The sequence below is a fragment of the Phoenix dactylifera genome, chromosome 11, assembly GCF_009389715.1.
Source record: "Phoenix dactylifera cultivar Barhee BC4 chromosome 11, palm_55x_up_171113_PBpolish2nd_filt_p, whole genome shotgun sequence".
In the NCBI taxonomy this organism is placed as follows: domain Eukaryota; kingdom Viridiplantae; phylum Streptophyta; class Magnoliopsida; order Arecales; family Arecaceae; genus Phoenix; species Phoenix dactylifera.
This window is the reverse complement of record NC_052402.1, coordinates 6,029,809-6,048,996: the sequence shown is the minus strand read 5'-3', so window position 1 is coordinate 6,048,996 and position 19,188 is coordinate 6,029,809. Positions and strand designations below refer to the sequence as shown.

Here is a 19,188-nt window from a genome sequence, read left to right as displayed (position 1 = left end):
TACACCCTTCTCCTTAGCACCCCATCATGATGGGATGCATCTCTTGGCACATGCCTCATCATGATGAGGTGTGTGGATGGGATGCATCCCTTTATGATGCATCCCTCCATCTCTTATAAATAGGAGGTGCCTTGGGGTTCTAAAGATCATCCAAGAAAAAGCCTCTCCTTCTCTCTCCCTTATCCCTTCTTTCTTACAAGCCTCTCTCTTTTGTCCTAACCCAAGACAAGAGGGTCTTCTTTAGGACAAAAAGGCTAGTGAATGTTTTAGAGGTAGAAAGGAAGAAGTGAAGGAAAATCAGCCAATTAAATCCTTTGGAAGGATTGAACAATTAGAATCAAGTTTTGGTGGAGCTAGAGTCTTGAACCCATTCCTGTGTGGATCAACATCGGAGGGTGAACATTTGGGCACCTTAGGACATCTTCAGACATATTGGATATAGCGTGATAGGTATTCTTCTATACCAAGATTATATTTTCTACATTATTTGGTTATACTATTAAGGTGATCTTGGCTTATTAGGGTTTCATATAATGGGTTTTATAAGAAAATTTTATAATCCCGTATCTTCCGCTGCGCCCTAGGGCACTGGGAAACCCTAACAATGCACTCATCTTGGATTGCCATCCCACTCACCTTCTCAGTTTGTTCCTGTGGTGCACCTGGTGTAGACTATAATTTCTCCTTTCAATGTGGCATCCATAACCTCATATGACACCATGGAGATATTTACCCACAGCATATTACAGAACTGGGAAGGGACTGGCCGTTAGCAGTGCTTATCTTAAATGTGGCTCTTAGAGAACACCATTAACCATCTCATGTTTGACATCTATATATGACTGTCAGCGAGTAGCTTGGGTTTGCCTTTTGTATTGTGCTTCACAACAGCTTGCTTGATTATTACATGAGCAAACTTAAGAAAAAAAGGAGGTTCGATACCTTTGGAATCGAATCCCTCCCTCTTGCCCAAGTTGGCAAGGGGCGGTACCCATCCGAACTAAAGTTTGTTAGTTGATCGAACCTTTTGATCAAGCTGGAATCAGGAAAAACGTCCACAATTTCAAGCAATGCTGGCCTAAATATGTATCCGACTTTGGGTTCTAGACTCGGTTTATCTCTCTTTTAGTGGTGCTGCAGAGAAGAAGAGAAAAGAAATGAAAGAAAACGAGATAAGGGAATAAAAAGGAAAAGAAGAGAATCTCGAGCCTTGAGAAGTGAAGAGAAAAGAAAGAATTTGGAACAAAAAGAGAAAAGAAGGGAACAAGAGAAAATGGATTTCTCTTCTTCTCTCTGCCAACCGAATGGGGTATTTGTATTCATTCTCTTCTTTTTTTCTCTTCAGTGCTCTCAATCCAAACAGGATCCTTGCGGTCCTCCAAGAGCTGCAGCAAGAATAAAGTACTTGGCATCAATTCCACCTTTATTCTATCTCGTCATCAGAATCCTATACCCCGTCTTCACGCCACACACCTCTCGTGAGGCTCATATTGTTGGTATTTCCTCGTCTCACTCGCCCAGCCATCCTAGAGTTGGTCTGAGCTCTCCTGGATTCAGCTTACAGTTCCATCCTTCTGCTGCTGCGATGGGTCTGGCGATCTCGAGGATGGTGAGGATGCTGTTTGCGAAGCGGGAGATGAGGATACTGATGGTGGGCCTTGATGCAGCCGGGAAGACCACAATTTTGTATAAGCTGAAGCTCGGAGAGGTCATCACCACCATCCCAACTATTGGTATGTAAAAGGACGTTCTCCAATCTGATCGCCACCCTGCTATATTATTTGAAGTGGTCGTATTTTTCTCTATATATCCACTTGAAGATCGAGCAACCATGGTTTGGACTTGTGTTCAGTCCATGCACACTTCACAATTTTGGTTTTCTGAAGTTCTTGGTAGTTATCATTTTTTCCATGGAGGAGTTAGCGTCGAACCTAATTTTACAGTTTCTCATATTGATGATTGATGCCATAAGGACAAGACGAACATCAACCTAAGTGTTGCTTCATGGATTGAAAACAAGATACAAGTGATGACTCGATCATCCACAAATAAGCCTCCTCTTCGATCTGATTTTTTTTAGTGGTGGTGTGGCTTTTCTTTGTGCAATTGATGAACATCCTCGTGGAGCAACAATACTGTTAGACATACAACTTCATGATTTTGTGGATGTCTACAGTTGTTTGGTTCCTGAAAAATGTAATACTGTTGGTGGGTTAGATAGATGTGGAACATGGATTGTGCACCGACCAGAGCTTGCTTACATTTTAATGTTAAGATGGCAGTCTGTTATATTATGCTTTTGTGGCATGCTGCTGCTTTTCTTATTTTTTATTTTATATGCTTCACAATATTCCAACAGCATATATCAATTTCTTTTTTTTAAAAAAATCAACAATAGAATAGTTTTGCAAACACTAAACGATTTCTTGAAATATGAACTGAAATATATAAATTAAGTATACCAAGGGAGCTATGATTAATTACGCATCACTACATGTTTTCATCCTGTAAGTTTTCTATATAAATTTCTATATAAAATTTGGGGCATAGCATCCATAGTGACCCGTGATTAAGTTTGCACGACACATCGCAAACAAAATATAAAGGTCGTGTAATTATTTCTTCAAGGTTTTCAAAACGTCTAATAGGTATCCGTCATGTGGAGCTAGTCTCGGGTACTCATTGGGTATCAAATATTATATCTTGAATAGTTAATCAAACTAAAAATAATCATATTTTGAGAAGTTTATCAATAAAATATCTAATATGATAATAGTTAACTATATAAAATAATCTATTAAAAATTGAACCGATACATTTTGTTTAAAAATAATCTATGATAATACGTGTTGCTCTGTTTCTGTGACGGGTGACATGGGGCATTCTACTTACCAGAAGAATCTTGGCGAGGAGGGGGGTTCCCATACCAGCTGACTGCGAGGGATGCCCGAGGGAGGAGGAGACCATTGGTCACGTTCTGTTTACATGCCCATGGGCGCATCAGGTGTGGGGCCTCGTAGCGACCTGCCGGCAATCTTTCATCTCTACTGAAGCCTTTTTGAGTCAGTTAAGGGACTCAGCTCGGAGATTCGACGCGGCAGATAGGGGAGTAGTATGGGCTTATGTGGCATATCACATTTAGTTAGACAAAAACGTGAGGATATTTGAGGGCAGAGGATTTTATCCGAGATCGGTGGTTGCTAGAGCTTTTGCAGATGCAGCCGAGCTAGTAAGCGCTGCAACTGACTTTTCATCTGGAGATGACAGGAATACTTGGGGCTCCTCTTTGCTCCTCCCTCGCATAGGTATGCGATGATACCATTGGTATCCTGGGAGCCTCCACCTCCTGATTTTCTCAAGGTGAATTTCGATAGCAGCGTAGTGGAGGGCGGTAGCAGATGTGGCGTGGGTTTTGTGATCAGAGACCATGACTTCAGACTGATTGTGGCTGGAGGCCGGCGCACATTTGATGGATCCATCCATGTGGCGGAGTTGCACGCGGTATGGGAGGGTCTTGGATATGCTAGAGTACACCTGGGTGCCCGACGGATTCTTCTAGAGGGTGACTCGACCACAGAGGTGGACTGGATTCGCTGCCAACAGGTCAGGTCGGACTTGCACCCATTACTCCGGAACTCCTAGAGCATGGGGGAGGAGTTAGATTTACTTTAGATTTCGCATGTGTTTCGGAAGGCGAACAGGGCTGCGGACTGGGTCGTCTCCTATACAGTCCACCATTCTAGTTTTTCATTTTGGGGTCCCTCCAATCATGTGCTGCAGGCATTAGATCGTGTTTTACTTTGCGATAGTTCTGGGCTCTCTCTCATCGTCGTATGTGGTAAGAAGCCGGTTCACCAAAAAAAAAAAAAAAGTACATAAATACTTAAACATGTTCGAGCATATCACTAGGTTTTGCTTTCCAATTCAGAAAAATATAACCAAAACTAATATTATATATGCATACATATATCCATGTATCTAGATACGCATATATTTCTGTCTCACACACACACACACACACACACACACACATATATATATATATATATATATATATATATATATATGTATAGGGGATTGATAACCTACTCTCTGTTATGGTAGGTTATCAATCTACCCATTTTTTCGTGGACAAAAAATACCCTTACTTTTTATAACTCTTAAGGGTATTTATGTCTTTTTACAATTCCATATTAATTCACCCTCTCAACCCCCCAATTAATACTCTCTCCCTCTCTCTCTTTCTCTCTCCGGTGTATATATGTGTGTGTATGTATGTATGTATGTATGTATGTATATATGTATACATATACATTTATATATATATATATATATATATATATATATATATATATATGCATATACGTACGTATATATACATACATATATCTATATATATATATATATATATCTATATGTATATGTATATATATATATATGTACATACATATACATCTATATGTATGTATATGAGAGAGAGAAAATTAATTGGGGGTTGAGAGGGTGAGTTAATGTGAGATTGTAAAAAGACATAAAATACCCTTAAGAGTTATAAAAAGTAAGGGTATTTTTTGTCCAATGAAAAATGGGTAGATTGATAACCATATGTATATGTGTGCATGTATGTATATAGGGTTGGGCGTAACAACGTGAGATTTCTCCGCCGTGACTGTGTCCTCTTCCTTCGCGTTGTCCCCTGCCCTCTTCTTATTTTTCCTCCATTTTTCTTGTTACCTTCGATTCTCCCGCAGAGAGATTCCAAGAAGCCTAGTCCTCAGGAAAAAAAACCCTATGTTCCCTCCTTTTTAACATCCTATATGGATCTGAGAGCCGGAATCCGGTGGCAGAGGTAAGGATTTCTTCTTATTTCTTCATTTAATTCATTTGTATTGTAGGGTTTTCCGTCTCACTACTGTTGATCGTAGTCCTTAATCGTGATAGCCTTCGTATATTCTACTCGGCTTATTGTTTTTCTCTCTTTTTCTTTTCCCCGTATACCCATGAGTTCTCTAAGTTATGAACCTGGGTTGCATTCCATTTTTGAGTATTTTAGCATCTAGCATGATTACATGTCCCATCATTATGTTGACATTCCACGTTAAAACCAATTTGGCGAAAATATTATGACCTGAATAGCATAAATTGATATACCTTCGGAACTCGTAATCTCTTAAGTCATGTTTTTGTACAATATTATGTTAATGATATAATGCTTCCCACGTCCATTAAGATTTACCTAAAATGATCTATTTCCTTTTTGTTGGTGGAAACAAAATAATATATTTCTAAAACATTATACTCCACAAATAATGATACTGCCAGATCCTTTTCGTATTCTCTAGAATTAGGTAATTTGTAAAAGACCAGAGCTATATATAGTGGCATAGCACTGCAATTTTGGTAAGTTCCTGTCACCTCATGCTCATGAAAACATTGTTACTTGATACCCATCATGATCATAGATGAATGTGCTATACTTTGTATTCACATGTTTCTTTCACAACTCTTGAGATCAAATTCAACATTTGTTTCTGGAAGCATGCAAATAAGATGAACATGATGCATTCAGAGGACCGGATATTTTTTTTATGGTGGTCAACAAATTTATTGAGATACAGATAATTTGTGGCATGGTTCTATTGGAATGACAATGTAATATCACTTAATATATTGCTACCAAACTAGCACCAAGAGAATTACTAGATAAATTATCATGCATATGTTTCCCACTTGCAAGACTCAAAACTAGGATCCATATTAAGGTATGTACTATATCGACCAATGACCAACATATATCCATACATTGATCACTAAATCCTTGATGTATGCATATATTCATTACATATATATTATACACAAATTGGCACATTCTTGTAGGAGCTTAACTAAATAATGTGAGCATTAGTAATCATACAATAATGCAATAGAAAAAATCTTGAAATGTATAAGATTATCTGCAATTTAAAAAAGCTTACTGTGCAACATATTAAAATTGCAATTTTGTGACACTCATTACTTCCAAACCCATGCAACTAATCTTGTGGCGGGCACACCAGCTAAGATAGTGCCATGTAAAGGAAGTCAGCAAAGTATTGCATTGGGTGTTCCTAATTTCTGATGTATCAAGGAATTAATTTGTTCCTAACATAGTAATAGTAAGTTGGGTTATTTCCATAAGGAACTTAAAGGTGATTCATAGTAGTTTATTTTATTTAGTCCCTTATGTACTTTCAGTTTATATTTGTAAACTTGTCATTTTTGGGATAATAATTCATACTAATAGTTGATGTTTTCATTTAATATGCAATTGGATAATTTGAATCATTTTTATTAATTTGTGTCTTGATCTTGTAAAATTTTACTCTGATGAGAGGTTGCTTTTAATATAGGTGAGTTACCATGTAGACATGGATTAAGTGTTTTCTTTTTCTCTAGTTGTTCATTGTCGACCTAGTCTCTATTTGAGGTCATTAATGAAATTGCATAATCTTTTTTGTTCTATTTACAATTTCTTCCACTACATAGGTTTTAATGTGGAAACTGTGGAATACAAGAATGTCAGCTTCACAGTGTGGGATGTTGGGGGCCAAGATAAGGTATTGTTTTTGAGCTATCAGATATTGATGCTTCTAAAATCCTTTCTACATGACTTGTTGTCTTTTACATATCTGATTGGATATGCTTCTAGACTTGAGCAAAATAAAGTTAATATTAGAACGATGCATTTTAAAGACATTTCTTGCATTTATAGTTTTAGGTTTTTAAGTTGAGGAAGAATATTATACTAATGTTTCCTCAAGACATGTATACAAAACCCAACCTTCTGCAAAGCCTACTGCTCTTCCCACTTGCACTTATAGGAGGAACATAAACATGACTAACGATTTTATTCCCGGTCCAACAAGAATCAAATATAGTGTTTTTGTTGCAAGGAAAGGGGACACTTTGCCTATAGGTCCCTGGTGTCAACTACTGTAACAAGGACAAATTATATGAAGCCATGGATGAAGAAGCCACCATGAGAACATATGAAAGTGACATTGAAGAAGATAAATAGGATTAGTTGGACCCTACACTAGCTTCTAGTTGCACCAAAGGAAGTTGCAAAAGATTGGAAAACTTTATCATCATTTATGGGGCTTTAGCACCATTGCGACACTGACTATTAAATGTTTTAAATAAGATTTATTTGTTTAGATGTTGAAGGCATTTGCAAATGAAGCATCAAAAGCACTATCAAATACATGTGGAGCTTATTCTTTGCATAGATCACAAGGCTATAAAATATCTAAATTAATAGAAGAAGCTCAACTCTTGGCGAGCTAAGGGGAGTAATCTCTCCAAGAATTTACCTATCGCCTAAAGCACAAGGTCAAAATCAAAAACAAGGTGGAGCTATGATGCTTGTTTGCTCTCTGCCATGACCGCCCAAATTGTAGGCTTTGATTAAACTAAGGCATAATATGGAGATAGTGAAGCCTTTTGTAGTATTTGCAAAGCACTCTGAGTTAGAGAAGGTAAAAATAACTAAGGTTCCTTTTGTAAAATTGGTATTTCAATGCTAAGAGGCTTTTGCACCTTAAATTTATCATTAGGGCTTTCTTATCCGTAAGCTGCAAGCTAAGGTAATGGTAGGACATGTCAGTCGAGAAAAGAGCTTCGCTCTTTTTTAAAAAAATGATTCTATAGGAAGGCAATGCAGCATGACATTACTCAAGATATTAAAACTTGCTAGATTTATCGACTTTAGAAGATCATAGCAATCTTTATTGTAGTTAGTGACCAAAAATGTCCTAAAATGAGATTATTGTGGTTTCTTTCTAAAATTACCTAGAATTAGAATGAGAAATGATATCTAGGTATGTGGTTAGCCAATTTCATCACATGGCTTTCTTCATTTCTTAGCAAAAGGCTTCCAATGCATCCTAGATTACAAAGATTTTTGTTAATTAACTGCACATATGGCATTGTTATTTCTCAACTAGCTGTTCTAGACCAACATATAAGATTTGTAAGTAGTCCTAGAAGATCTATAGGCCAAAAAAGGGACCAAAGTTCATCTCTAATGCATCTATCCTCAAATAAATGGCTATGTTGAGGTTGTAAATCTAAGTTTGACAACTTGCTAAGATTTATTGTGACCGACCATTATGGTGGATGGGATTTAATCCTTTCTAAAGTGGAATTTGCTTACAATTTGGTTATTTCAAGGTCATTCTTGGAGCTTCACCATGCATATTCATTTACCTATGAACATTGTTAGTCTAAACTAAAGCTAGTAACGAGGGAGGATCCTTTTCCCAACATATTAGAGACATCCATGCAAAGGTGTACAAAATCATCAAATGAGCATGTTTTGTACTAGTAGTGTCCCAATCATAGCCAAAAGAAAGTGCTTTTCTAGGAAGGCAATTCGGTCATGGTTTGTATCCACTTGAATCTTGAAACCTTACATAAGCTTTGGCTGAGGAAGAGGAGACCATTTCAGAATTTTGATATGACTAGAAGTCTAGAATATAAGGCCTTTCCATCGGTGCTATTTGAAAACATGAAGTTCGACCTAACTTTAGTGCCTTCTATGTAAATGTTTGCTTTGTGTGTCTCTAAGATCTTTGGTTTCCATGAGAGACCAAGCAGCATTGGCCATAGGTTAAAAGAGTCTTTATGACCCAATTATGGTGATCAGGTTCTCAATTAATGACCATTGTCAAAGAAGACGAGCATTACCAATAAGGATTCACAGTAACTAAATCTAGGCAACTTTGAAGAATACCAAACAATGCATTAATTAGAGTCGATTCTTTTCAAGATAGGAAATGCAATGTAGGTTATAGCTGCACCAAGGCCAAAATAAATCTATTATCTCATGGTTTGTTGTTGGATTGACTTGATGTGGAAATCCTATGGTTAAAATTCTCATGTTGATCTTGCACTAGTAGTTTGTAGAAACCTTGTTTATGTTAGGTCTAGATTGAGATCTAACATTGGTTCTCCTAGTGTCTAATTCATTGCACCTACTTGGCCTGCATATAAATCCAGGAGTTACTTGTATTTGCTTAAATGTGGATTTGCTGAGTACTTTCTACTAGCATTATTTATTTTACTTTCCACTAGTACTATTTGAGTCGTAGATTGGCATTAGAAGTCATGTGCAAACCCCAAAGGAATACTTAAATCCTTATAAACAAGGTTCTCCATATTGGTGTGTACTGTCTCGTGTCAGGCATATCATACCATAACAATACCGAACCGATACTTGGTATGGGGGCATATCGAGTGTCGGTATACTGAACCAATCCATACTGACATTGTACCAACATGGTACTAGTACTGGTACCAAAATCTGTATTGCAAACCTTGCTTATAAGTTCCCTATGTAAGCTTCATTATTCATGACAATGGTTAAAGCAGTACCTTAATGGTATAGCATGTATTGTGTCAATATACTGTATATCTTTTGGTGTTGGCACAACAATGTAAAGTATTGTGTTCATACAATATTGGCCTTAAGAAAGTGGGGGAGGGGTGGAGGGGTTATATTGATACCAATGCCTTATTGGTAATGATCGGAGCATTACATAGGTTGGCCATGCCAATGAGAAGGGGCATCCATCTTCTCTTCTCTTTTGCTTTGTTGGCCATCCCAAGGGACCCCGGAACTAATTACATAGGTTGTATGTGGTGTCATTAATAACTTAAGTTGCCACATCGTGGCTCATAAACCCTTAAGACTTAATTAGATTACTTGCTAAAACAGAAAACAAAAGATTAATACTGAATCTGAGGCCTTGTAAAACTGAAAATAAAAGTATTCCCAGTGAGCTAAGTCCCATTAGCATTAGACTGCCTTTAGAATTATGTTTTTGGAAAAAGACAGCATATAAAAATCCAACAGGTAGCACAAGAATACGTCAGAAAATAATACACATTTAGATTTTGGATATTTAACATTATTGTGCACCCAGTTATAGTAATAATAATTTAATGAAACAAAATACTGTTCCAAACAATTACTGATCAGTGGTCAATTTTGCCATAGTCCAAAGTGATTGTTTTTTCAAGAAAAAAACAAATTTATTGTACCTTTGGTGATGCAATAATGCCAATTTTATTGATTTTATACCATATTTCATGTATTTAATTTTATATATCAAGAGTTATGCTAGTCTGAAATTAATTTTCACATGTATTCCGTGAATAGCTATGGCTCTGTCTATTTTTTTCTTTTTATTTCTCATGATTATAGCTGCACTTTAACACGCTGCTAATCTCTGTCTTTTGGTACACTTATCGGATAGATTCGACCTTTATGGAGGCATTACTTTCAGAATACCCAAGGACTCATATTTGTAGTTGACAGCAATGATAAAGAACGGATTTTAGAAGCTAGAGATGAGCTACATCGGATGTTGGGTGAGGTCAGTACTTATCTTCAGTGTTTGGGTACAAATTTATACCTTCATCAACTCAACCTTTTTATCAAACAATCACATTCTTTTGATTGCTTTACTACTATTGGTATGCTGTGGATATAAATATAGTTAGTGTTGATGTAAAAGACTTCTCGCATATAAAAAGCATTTGGCATGGAACTATATCCGTTTATCTAAGGAATATAAATAGATACTAGACAGAGACATCTTGATCAACATAGAACAAATGTACCAGAACATACACAGGTTACTAAAATCCAATAGCTAGCAGTAAGGTACACCATAAATCATCAGGAAAAGTTCCATGAATTGTATTGGAAACCTATGAGGCTCTTCATCCAAAATTCTGAGTTAAACTTAATCTAAAATAGTTAAAAATAAAGAGAACTGGAGTGTTTGGATAGATAAATAAATGGAGATGATATTACATCTAAAACCAAGGTTCACCATATGGGTGCACCACTTGCATTCTGTTATTCTTAAATAATCTAAATCTTACCTTTGTTGTACTTTAGTATGGTGCATCTAGGGTGTGCTATATGTGCAAATACTGTACAAAATGTGGTTATGTAATCATTAAAGGCTCGCTTGGTGATTTATTGTGAACTTACTCAAGGCAACTAACTGGCATGATTCTTCCTTGCTGTAGGATGAACTACAAGGTGCAACATTGCTTGTGTTCGCCAATAAGCAAGACCTTCCAAATGCAATGAGCGTATCTGAAATTACTGATAAGCTTGGGTTACATGCACTTCGCCAGCGCCGCTGGTATCTTCCCGCTTCCACTCTGTACTCAATTAGTCATATTGCAAGATATGCTACTTTATCAGTACCTTATTTTCTGTAATTTCCCAAAACTTATTAAACCCCAATTCTGGAAAGGAAGGTGCCATACAAATGACAAACAACAATTACACATACATCAGTTGTATCTGTTTTCCAAATAGTGTGGTAAGGATGCCAATTCAATTCTTAATGTGAAAAAAAAGCAGACAGGAAAGATGGTGACAAAGCCATATATTAGTATAACAAACGCATGTCATGTTGTGCACATGGATAAAGAAACGCTCATCAGTGACATGCTGGGTAATTGCTACATTGAATGTCGCACATGCACATACTTGTTGATTATATTCATGCTATACTTATCCAAAAGACCTACAACATTAGATTCATGCTCGATCAACTATATACCTGTTCTACACAAATTGATGTGAAATATGTGTAAGTGTTGATTGAATATTTAGCTCAGAATGATAACAATTTCTTTCAGCCACAGCAATAGTTATATAGCCTTGCCCTTGTTATGGAATTGCATAGCCATTCCTGTTCCTGATGTTTGTTCTTCCTTTCTGACTGCATATTTGTCTTCACTTTGCCCTGTTTACACTTGAGTACAACTTTTAATCAATTCATGCAGTGTGAGCTCATTGGTTGATGATGAGAGGAATCTTCCTTCTGGTAGAGTTAAACATTCACTATGGCTGTCATACAGCGCAGTTGATGTAAGAGAAGAAAATTGATGATATAAGAAAAGAAAATTGATGGCCTACTATAATTAATTCTACAACTTGATACGGTCGCTTATGTTTTCTGATAGAAGGTGGCTTTGCAAATTTGCTTATCAACTTCAACGAGTGAAAGTGGCCATTGTGTCTGTGACACCAGAAATTAGAACCATCGCTTACAATCTATATTCTACTAACAATAAATGCTTGAAAGCTCTTACCATTTGGTTCTTTTTATTTTCTTTTTAAGCATTTCTGGTTTGGGAAATGTACTAGAGCTTATGGGGATTCCTTTGCACAGGTATATCCAGAGTGCTTGCGCCACCACAGGGGAGGGACTTTATGAAGGCCTTGATTGGCTGTCAAGTAATATATCTGATAAGACAAGATAATCCATTTCTTCTATTACTAGACAGATCCAGTGTTTCTACTGCCTGCTACTGTGATTTCCTATGGCCATAAAAAGGGTGAAGATAATTTCTATATTGTTTAACATGAACAGCTTATTTTTGCTTATTTTTGTTCCTGTTGCTTGTATATGAAGCTACCTTATGGTGTGGTATTCTGCAACTTTGTGATGGATTATAATACAAAGGTGTATCAGTGTACATGCAGCTTTATAGGACGGATAATTATAACAAAGGATAGTGTTAACAGAATGGGAGGTTTTATAACTTACAACAGCTATTCTTCCCCCTGCTTATTGGGCAGAGGAACCTGTTCCCAGAAAACTAGTGGGTATTCGTTGTGTGCTATGTACCATATGGGTGCGACAGGCAGCTGTTCATGGACAATACTTGAAATCACGGTATGCCGTGCCGGTCCAAACTATACTAATATTGTGCCTGGTATAGGGTCCAGTACGGAGACGACTAATTTTGTTTGAAATGGTATGTTGATATGCAGTACCTCTATAGTTCCTGAAGCTGGAATTCCAGGTGGACCAGGTACAGACATATAAACAATTTCATGTTCAATTATAATCTATTTTGTCTCAACAAAAAAATACCTTTGAAAGATAAACAGCCTTCCTGATCCCTACCAGGCTTCTACCTTTCTTGTGTCAGAAAGCTTCACGGAATCTGGTTAAACAGGCGCCTTGACATTAACCGAGCTGGGATTAAAACTTAGAAATATATCTGGTTCTTTCTTTAGCGTACGGGCCTCAACGGCTGGGGAGAGGTCATTTTAATATAATCGTTAGGAAAGTCTATCTATCAGGTGCGAATTCTTGGGTAATATTTCGGTTCCTGTTTTGGTTCAGATTCAGATATAAAATGAGGCATTTAGTCCATAATAAAAGGTGAGAAGAAGAAAGCTGTAAGCCATCTAATTAAAGTCTCTTCATTTAACTATACCATGCTTCTACGTTCTTGCATCGTGACATTCACTTCCCCTCGCATAGAGGATTCAATCAAGCAAGGTAAATTTGCAAAGAAATATGTGTTAAATGGGACTCGTGGGTAAATTCAGGACTCCAGAATACCAAGGGCAGCAACATGCATTGTTGAGCATAAAGTAATGGCTTTCTTCCAATCACTCCGAAAAGAGAGCAGGCCCAGAACAATAACTCCATATGCTGATAATAAAAGAAAAGACGCAGCTGAAAATGTTACCCCAATATCAAGCTGGAACGTAGGTACAGAATAGAAAATTAAACCATTAGGTAGGACTGCATAGGACAACAGCGTTTAAGGATCAGATCGTGCATCACTTGCTTCTATTCCACCAAAGGAAAGATGACTCAAAACATGTAAATTTTTCATACAGTACCAGCTCATATATGATAGACAAATTTAAACAAAACGCTCGGTACTTCAAACCTATTCTACAACTTTCATAACCATCAAAATTTCCGGTCTCGTCATTCAGTCATGTACAGCTTCCACAAAAACAAAGCAATTTCAGAAGTCGCAAAACCGTGCAAGATGGGTAACACTGGTTATGAAGGTGAGCTTGAAGATGGCGATGGATGTCGGTAGGTGCCGAGAGCTAACTGCACAGTCAAAAATCCATAGACCGAGGGCCTGACTGTGACTTTTTTGCACCCTTTTTCTTGGCCTTCTTGGTTTTCCCTGAACCTTTGTCTTGGTCACTGGCTGAAGGAGGCTGAGTTCTCTGTAAATGTTGATGAATTGCAGAGAGTGGATCAATCTGAAATGTAGGATCATTCAGGACTGCTTTCAACTGTGCACCTTCCCTTTGCCTGATAACATAAAGCTGCATCATCTACCAAAGGCAAAAGAGAGTAAAAAAAATTTGAAACCCAAGTTCAGGAATACTTACACTAGCTTCTGCCTAGTCTTGCAGTTAATCTTTAAGCTGGTTTCTCTGGAAGGCTGCTTGGGGGCATTCAAATCGGGAAGAAACTCAGAAAGGGCTGACAGGTCATATGCCTTCAACTTCTTCTGCCGGCTACGTAATCTCTTTTTCTGAAAATATGAGCATCCTCATTTGCCAGTTGACTCACAAAAGTTTCAAAAAGACGAAAATGTCAATGCATGAATAATAGAATTGTTATGAGTTGCATCCCATTGTCTCACATCATTTACAAGCAAACAGTTTGATTTCAGATATTTTAGTTAGTGCTTAAGTAGAGCACGAACACCTCAATACATATAGAGCTCACAAAGTACAGCTTAATTGACTTGAGTGGCCATTTCAGGAAATCAAGATGATGTAAACAGAATAACAAGGTCCTAGAATATACATGATATAAAATTGAATCCCACTGTGAGAGTAAGAAAAGAAATCAAGGTATCAAATAAAAACTAATTATGGATGATATGTTGTCTATGTAACCGAGAAAAAGTCAAAAAAAGGTATAATAAAAAGTCAGCACAGCTGAAAATAACTGGGAAAACGGAAACAGAAATAAGACCGCATGAAATTGTAACCAAAATTAGCTCTGATGCAAGCATGGTGACCACAGCTGAACGAATTTTGAAATTTTATGACTCCAAACACCACAATGATTAAACTCAAAAAGTTAGATACCTCGAACATTATTAGAGACGCAAAAAACTCAGAATAAATTAAATATATAAAGTAACAAGAATCAAGAAGGAAAAGTAATATTACCTTGCTGATTGCCTTTTTAGCACCTAAAGCAACTACAGCATTTCTAACTTCTGAAAGTTCAGATAAGAGTAGTCAGATATGAGGAAAAAAAATAAAGGAAAAAAATCATGGATATTGCATTGCATATCCGCAATAGATCAAAGTAAAACAACCCTCATAATTCTATAATATTTTTACAGAAAAGCAACCATCAAAATGATGCAAAAGACGAAGAAAGAAAATAAAACAAAAAATACTAACCAAAACCAAAGAGCAAGGATTACAAAGACAAAAAAACTAAGCATTGAGAAAACTCCACCAATATAGTTTATATACAATTCCACTTTTTGTTGTCCAATAAAGTAGGAAAATAATATTATTCATGAATTTATAGTTCATAATACTAGGGTTGCTGTACCAAATTGAACCGCGTGGTTTGGTCGGTACCATACCATACCAACCACAAACCAGGAAATTTCGTGATGGCATGAAATAGAGCTTAAACCAGTGTTTCGAGTATAAACATAAATGTACATGAAAGGAGAGAAGTACAATATATGCAATTATGAAATGTACATGAAAGTATAAAGATTTAGTGTTATTACCAATATTAAACAAATTACTCTACTCCCATATTAGTTATCCACATGATGTCAACTGGAAAACATGTTGAATGGTTTATATTTGATGCCCCAAATAGCCAAACTCAGTCAATGATGCATGAGAATGGACTAATCTATACTATGCATGGTCCAATGATCACCAACCCCAAGGATGTCTATATAACTCATCTCAGAATATCATAAATAATGGTTAAAAAGTATTAGGCACAAAATGTGATCCATTTAATTTTCAAATTTTTGAAAGCATGGTCCAACCATATGGAATCGCCTCAAAGTAATTGTTGTGATAATTTCACCTTGTTAAATGTCCAAACATAGGTGATTTAAACCATAAAGCAGGTCCAACTTTGCAAAGGGACTTAAGATGAAAAGCTTTAACAAAAAGCTCGGTACCAACATAGAAGACAAGGTGTCAAAGAAATTATTAAGGCATAAGAAAAAGAAATTCCTATGTTTTGAAGTTAGGCCATGGAACATTGAGATGCCCAAGAATTTGAATATCACATAGTTTCCAAATTTACCTACTTCATATGTCCTTTCCTTGGTCCAACCAATTTACCATGCTTTTTCTTTCAGCGAACAAAAATTACAATATAGCTTAGCAATCTGTTCCATAAGAAGGGCACATGAAAAAGCAAACTTACTTGCATAAAACTTAAGTTTCTTTTCAACTTTGCGCTTGAAGCTTTTGGATTCTTTCCCTTCAGAATCAGGCCTGAAAAAGCAAATCCACAATAAACAAAATAGACATTAAACAAAGGATATCTGCAATATGCAGGATTAACTTTGCAACTAATTTTTTTCAATAAGTGAACCTTGGTAAGTCATAAGATGTTAATAAATAAACAAGGCATCATTATGTAATAAGGAAAAATACATAAATGCTGTTGTTTGAACGGATCAATATGTAAGGGATTGTTTTAGGGACACAAATTGTAGGGTACTAATTTAAATGGAGAAGGATTACTTCTCTGGAGATGGGACTAAAATCAAGGATTTCTGGAGTTATATGTGTATTATGTGACTATGAAACTATGTGTAATGAGAATCTCAGTCTCCAAGGAGTTCATAAAGAACTTAAAAGAAATCAAAAGAATAATAACATTTATGATAATCACATGAAACTATGACAAAGCAAGGAGTGAATTCTATTTTATGTTGTCAGGGATGCAAGATCATCAAAAACATTATGTGAATGAGAAGGTCATGCACCATAACTTATCTGCTATTTATCTAGTGCAAGTGTAGGGCACATCAAAATTATCCAGTTTAACCAAATGCAAATTGCACTATTCTTTTATGGTTTATTGATTATAAGATAAGCTTGAAGGCGGACTTCATTCCAGGGAAGCAACTGGTGCAAATGAGTTTCCAATTCTTTTCATGTTATGGACCAGTTCCATTCCTGAGGGCATAGATGATGCATATTGATTTGCATCCATTTGTTGGAAAGCTAGCTCCAAGCCTCACAACAATCATTTTTCATAATTCCTAGTTACGGCACTATAGATGCTTAAACCAGTTTACAATATTTATAGAAAACTAAACTATGACGTGAAGTCTTGTCAACATTTTAAGCCATTCTTATGTAAATCTGTTCAATTAACACATAGGATTGCTAAAACTGTTTTAGTTTCATAGTTTTGCCTTTATGATTCTTTTAGGAACCTCCATAGATGCACACAAAATGTCCAAGTAATTTAACGATCAAATTTTGAAGTAATAAATGATACTGCTTCATGTTAATAAATGATACTGTTTCAGTTTATTTCTAACTTGAACCTATTATTTCTCTTTTAGAAAAACATGTTAATACATTTCAGCTTATTAGTACATTTAATCATCCAGCTAGTTGTTACCGCGACAGGTACAAAACGTTTTTCACCTTTGGATCTGTAGTCACTTTAGGTGATCTCTATCAACTCTGGAAAGTGTTCTCTAAAAAGTTGGCTTAAGGATCTGATACAACCAAGGTCCACTGAACCGGTACCGGGACATATACCAGTCGACGTTCGATACAGTTTGGTACTGGTTCGATACTGAACCAAACCAGTAGGGCAGTGGCAGATGGTCTATACTTAACATAGTTCGAAACCAGGTTGGTTGGTGCCGGTTCGCACCAAATCAGCACCGAACCTGGCGGTAAAGGAACGGTTCTGGCCAGTCCAATATCGGTTCCGAACGATAGAGGCCGGAACCGCATATGAATGACAAACCGACCAGGTTTCGCACCGAGTCGGTTCGGTACTGTCGGAACCAAATGGTTCGGCCCAGTTCGGCAGACCTTGGATATAACGTCTTAGCTTAGAAATGAATAGGTGATACTCTACTTACTTCTAACCTTTAAACAGCAAATATTTTATTATACTGATTTCAGAGATCTCCTGCAGCTGCAATTTATCCTGCGTTGTACAACATTGTACCCTTCTTCATCCCAGCACCTTTTAGTTACCTTCTCATCAGTTTTCACTGGACTATTATTGATAAAATATTTCTTGGGTCCTTTTTTCGGGTAAGCATCACTTCAAGTCATGCAGCACAAACACTCAGATCTGATTGTTCCATCTATTATGGTTAATAAACTTGCATGGCAACAAGTTTACTAAGATAGTATTGTAACTAAGAGAAAACATGACCAGAGGAAAAGCCCAAGCCTATGTTACCTGAGCATCTGGTATCAAAACAAACTAATAAATATAAGAAGAAACCTAAAGCAATAGTTAATAATTCAATGTATGAAGCATATCAAAGAAGGTGGAGTAAGTCAAAGGTAAGTAACGAACAGGCAGCATCCAATGCTAATTCATAAATCGATCTCATCCTCCATGCCTAAAACATAATGCAAAACAGTAAGGTACGAGCCTAAGCAGGTCATCCAGGTGACCACGTTTTAGAACAACATGAATAGTTTCCATAGTACGTATATACAATGACATCATAACAGCTAAGTACCCTCATTAATTTAGCACTAACCATTCTTCTAAATGAAATTTCAATAGACATTCGATGAGAATGCTAAATACACGATAGCTAGGAGAGCATAAACACGAACTAAGATCAAGGAATTTGTAGACTACAATACATACAGTGCTTCATCAACTCAGCAACACCGGAGCATAGACTGAAGCAACAAGAACTCACCTTAAACCAGTCAATCCCATTGGAACCAACACCTTGCGAGCGCTGAAAAAAAAAAAAGGGTTTTCATTATGAGAGATGCCTACAGATTTTGACAAACGGAAAGGAAGAACTTTGCATTGGTTAATCCGAGATTAGTCCCACAGTCACATGGTTGACAAATTTGTTATATGGCCATGGGATTATTTGCCCCCAGCCTCGACCGCAAGGGAACAATGGTGATCCGGTACGAGAAAGAGAAAGAGAGAGAAGGGGGAAAGGAGGAAGGGAGAGAGCGAGAGAGAGGGAGAGAGGGTACCTGAGGCGGTGGTATAGGTGGTTCGGCGGCGGTCCGGCGATGGAGAGAAGGCGGACTTGCTTCTTGTAGGGCAAAAGCCAACGGAGAAAGGAATTGTGGAGAAAATATTTTTCATATTTATATATTCT

At 36.9% G+C, this 19,188-nt stretch overlaps 2 protein-coding genes across 2 annotated transcripts; one reads left to right on the top strand and one right to left on the bottom strand.

The window, feature by feature from the left end:
- The first annotated feature begins 1,258 nt into the window (after positions 1-1,258).
- On the top strand, positions 1,259-12,588 carry LOC103711950 (ADP-ribosylation factor 1-like). Its single transcript, XM_008798285.4, has 5 exons — positions 1,259-1,733; positions 6,526-6,596; positions 10,299-10,418; positions 11,083-11,201; positions 12,243-12,588. The coding sequence occupies exons 1-5, from the start codon at positions 1,274-1,276 to the stop codon at positions 12,331-12,333; spliced, it is 861 nt and encodes a 286-aa protein (XP_008796507.2). The 5' UTR covers positions 1,259-1,273; the 3' UTR covers positions 12,334-12,588.
- Positions 12,589-13,545: 957 nt separating this feature from the next.
- LOC103711949 lies at positions 13,546-19,188 on the bottom strand. The gene is made up of 6 exons (XM_008798283.4): positions 19,061-19,188; positions 18,766-18,807; positions 16,269-16,339; positions 15,023-15,072; positions 14,228-14,373; positions 13,546-14,147 (listed from the first exon to the last, which is right to left on the bottom strand). Exons 2-6 carry the CDS (start codon positions 18,783-18,785, stop codon positions 13,946-13,948), a joined length of 489 nt encoding a protein of 162 aa, XP_008796505.2. The 5' UTR covers positions 18,786-18,807; positions 19,061-19,188; the 3' UTR covers positions 13,546-13,945.

Excerpts from the sequence above, each read along its gene's own strand:
- LOC103711949 (XM_008798283.4), bottom strand. The coding sequence starts at position 18,785 with ATGGGATTGACTGGTTTAAG. Across the intron at positions 16,340-18,765 it reads ATGGGATTGACTGGTTTAAG|GCCTGATTCTGAAGGGAAAG; the intron begins GTGAGTTCTTGT and ends TTGCTTTTTCAG. Across the intron at positions 14,148-14,227 it reads AAGACTAGGCAGAAGCTAGT|GCAAAGGGAAGGTGCACAGT; the intron begins GTAAGTATTCCT and ends TTATGTTATCAG.
- LOC103711950 (XM_008798285.4), top strand. The coding sequence starts at position 1,274 with ATGGATTTCTCTTCTTCTCTCTGCCAACCGAATGGGGTATTTGTATTC. Across the intron at positions 1,734-6,525 it reads CACCACCATCCCAACTATTG|GTTTTAATGTGGAAACTGTG; the intron begins GTATGTAAAAGG and ends TCCACTACATAG. Across the intron at positions 11,202-12,242 it reads GCACTTCGCCAGCGCCGCTG|GTATATCCAGAGTGCTTGCG; the intron begins GTATCTTCCCGC and ends TCCTTTGCACAG.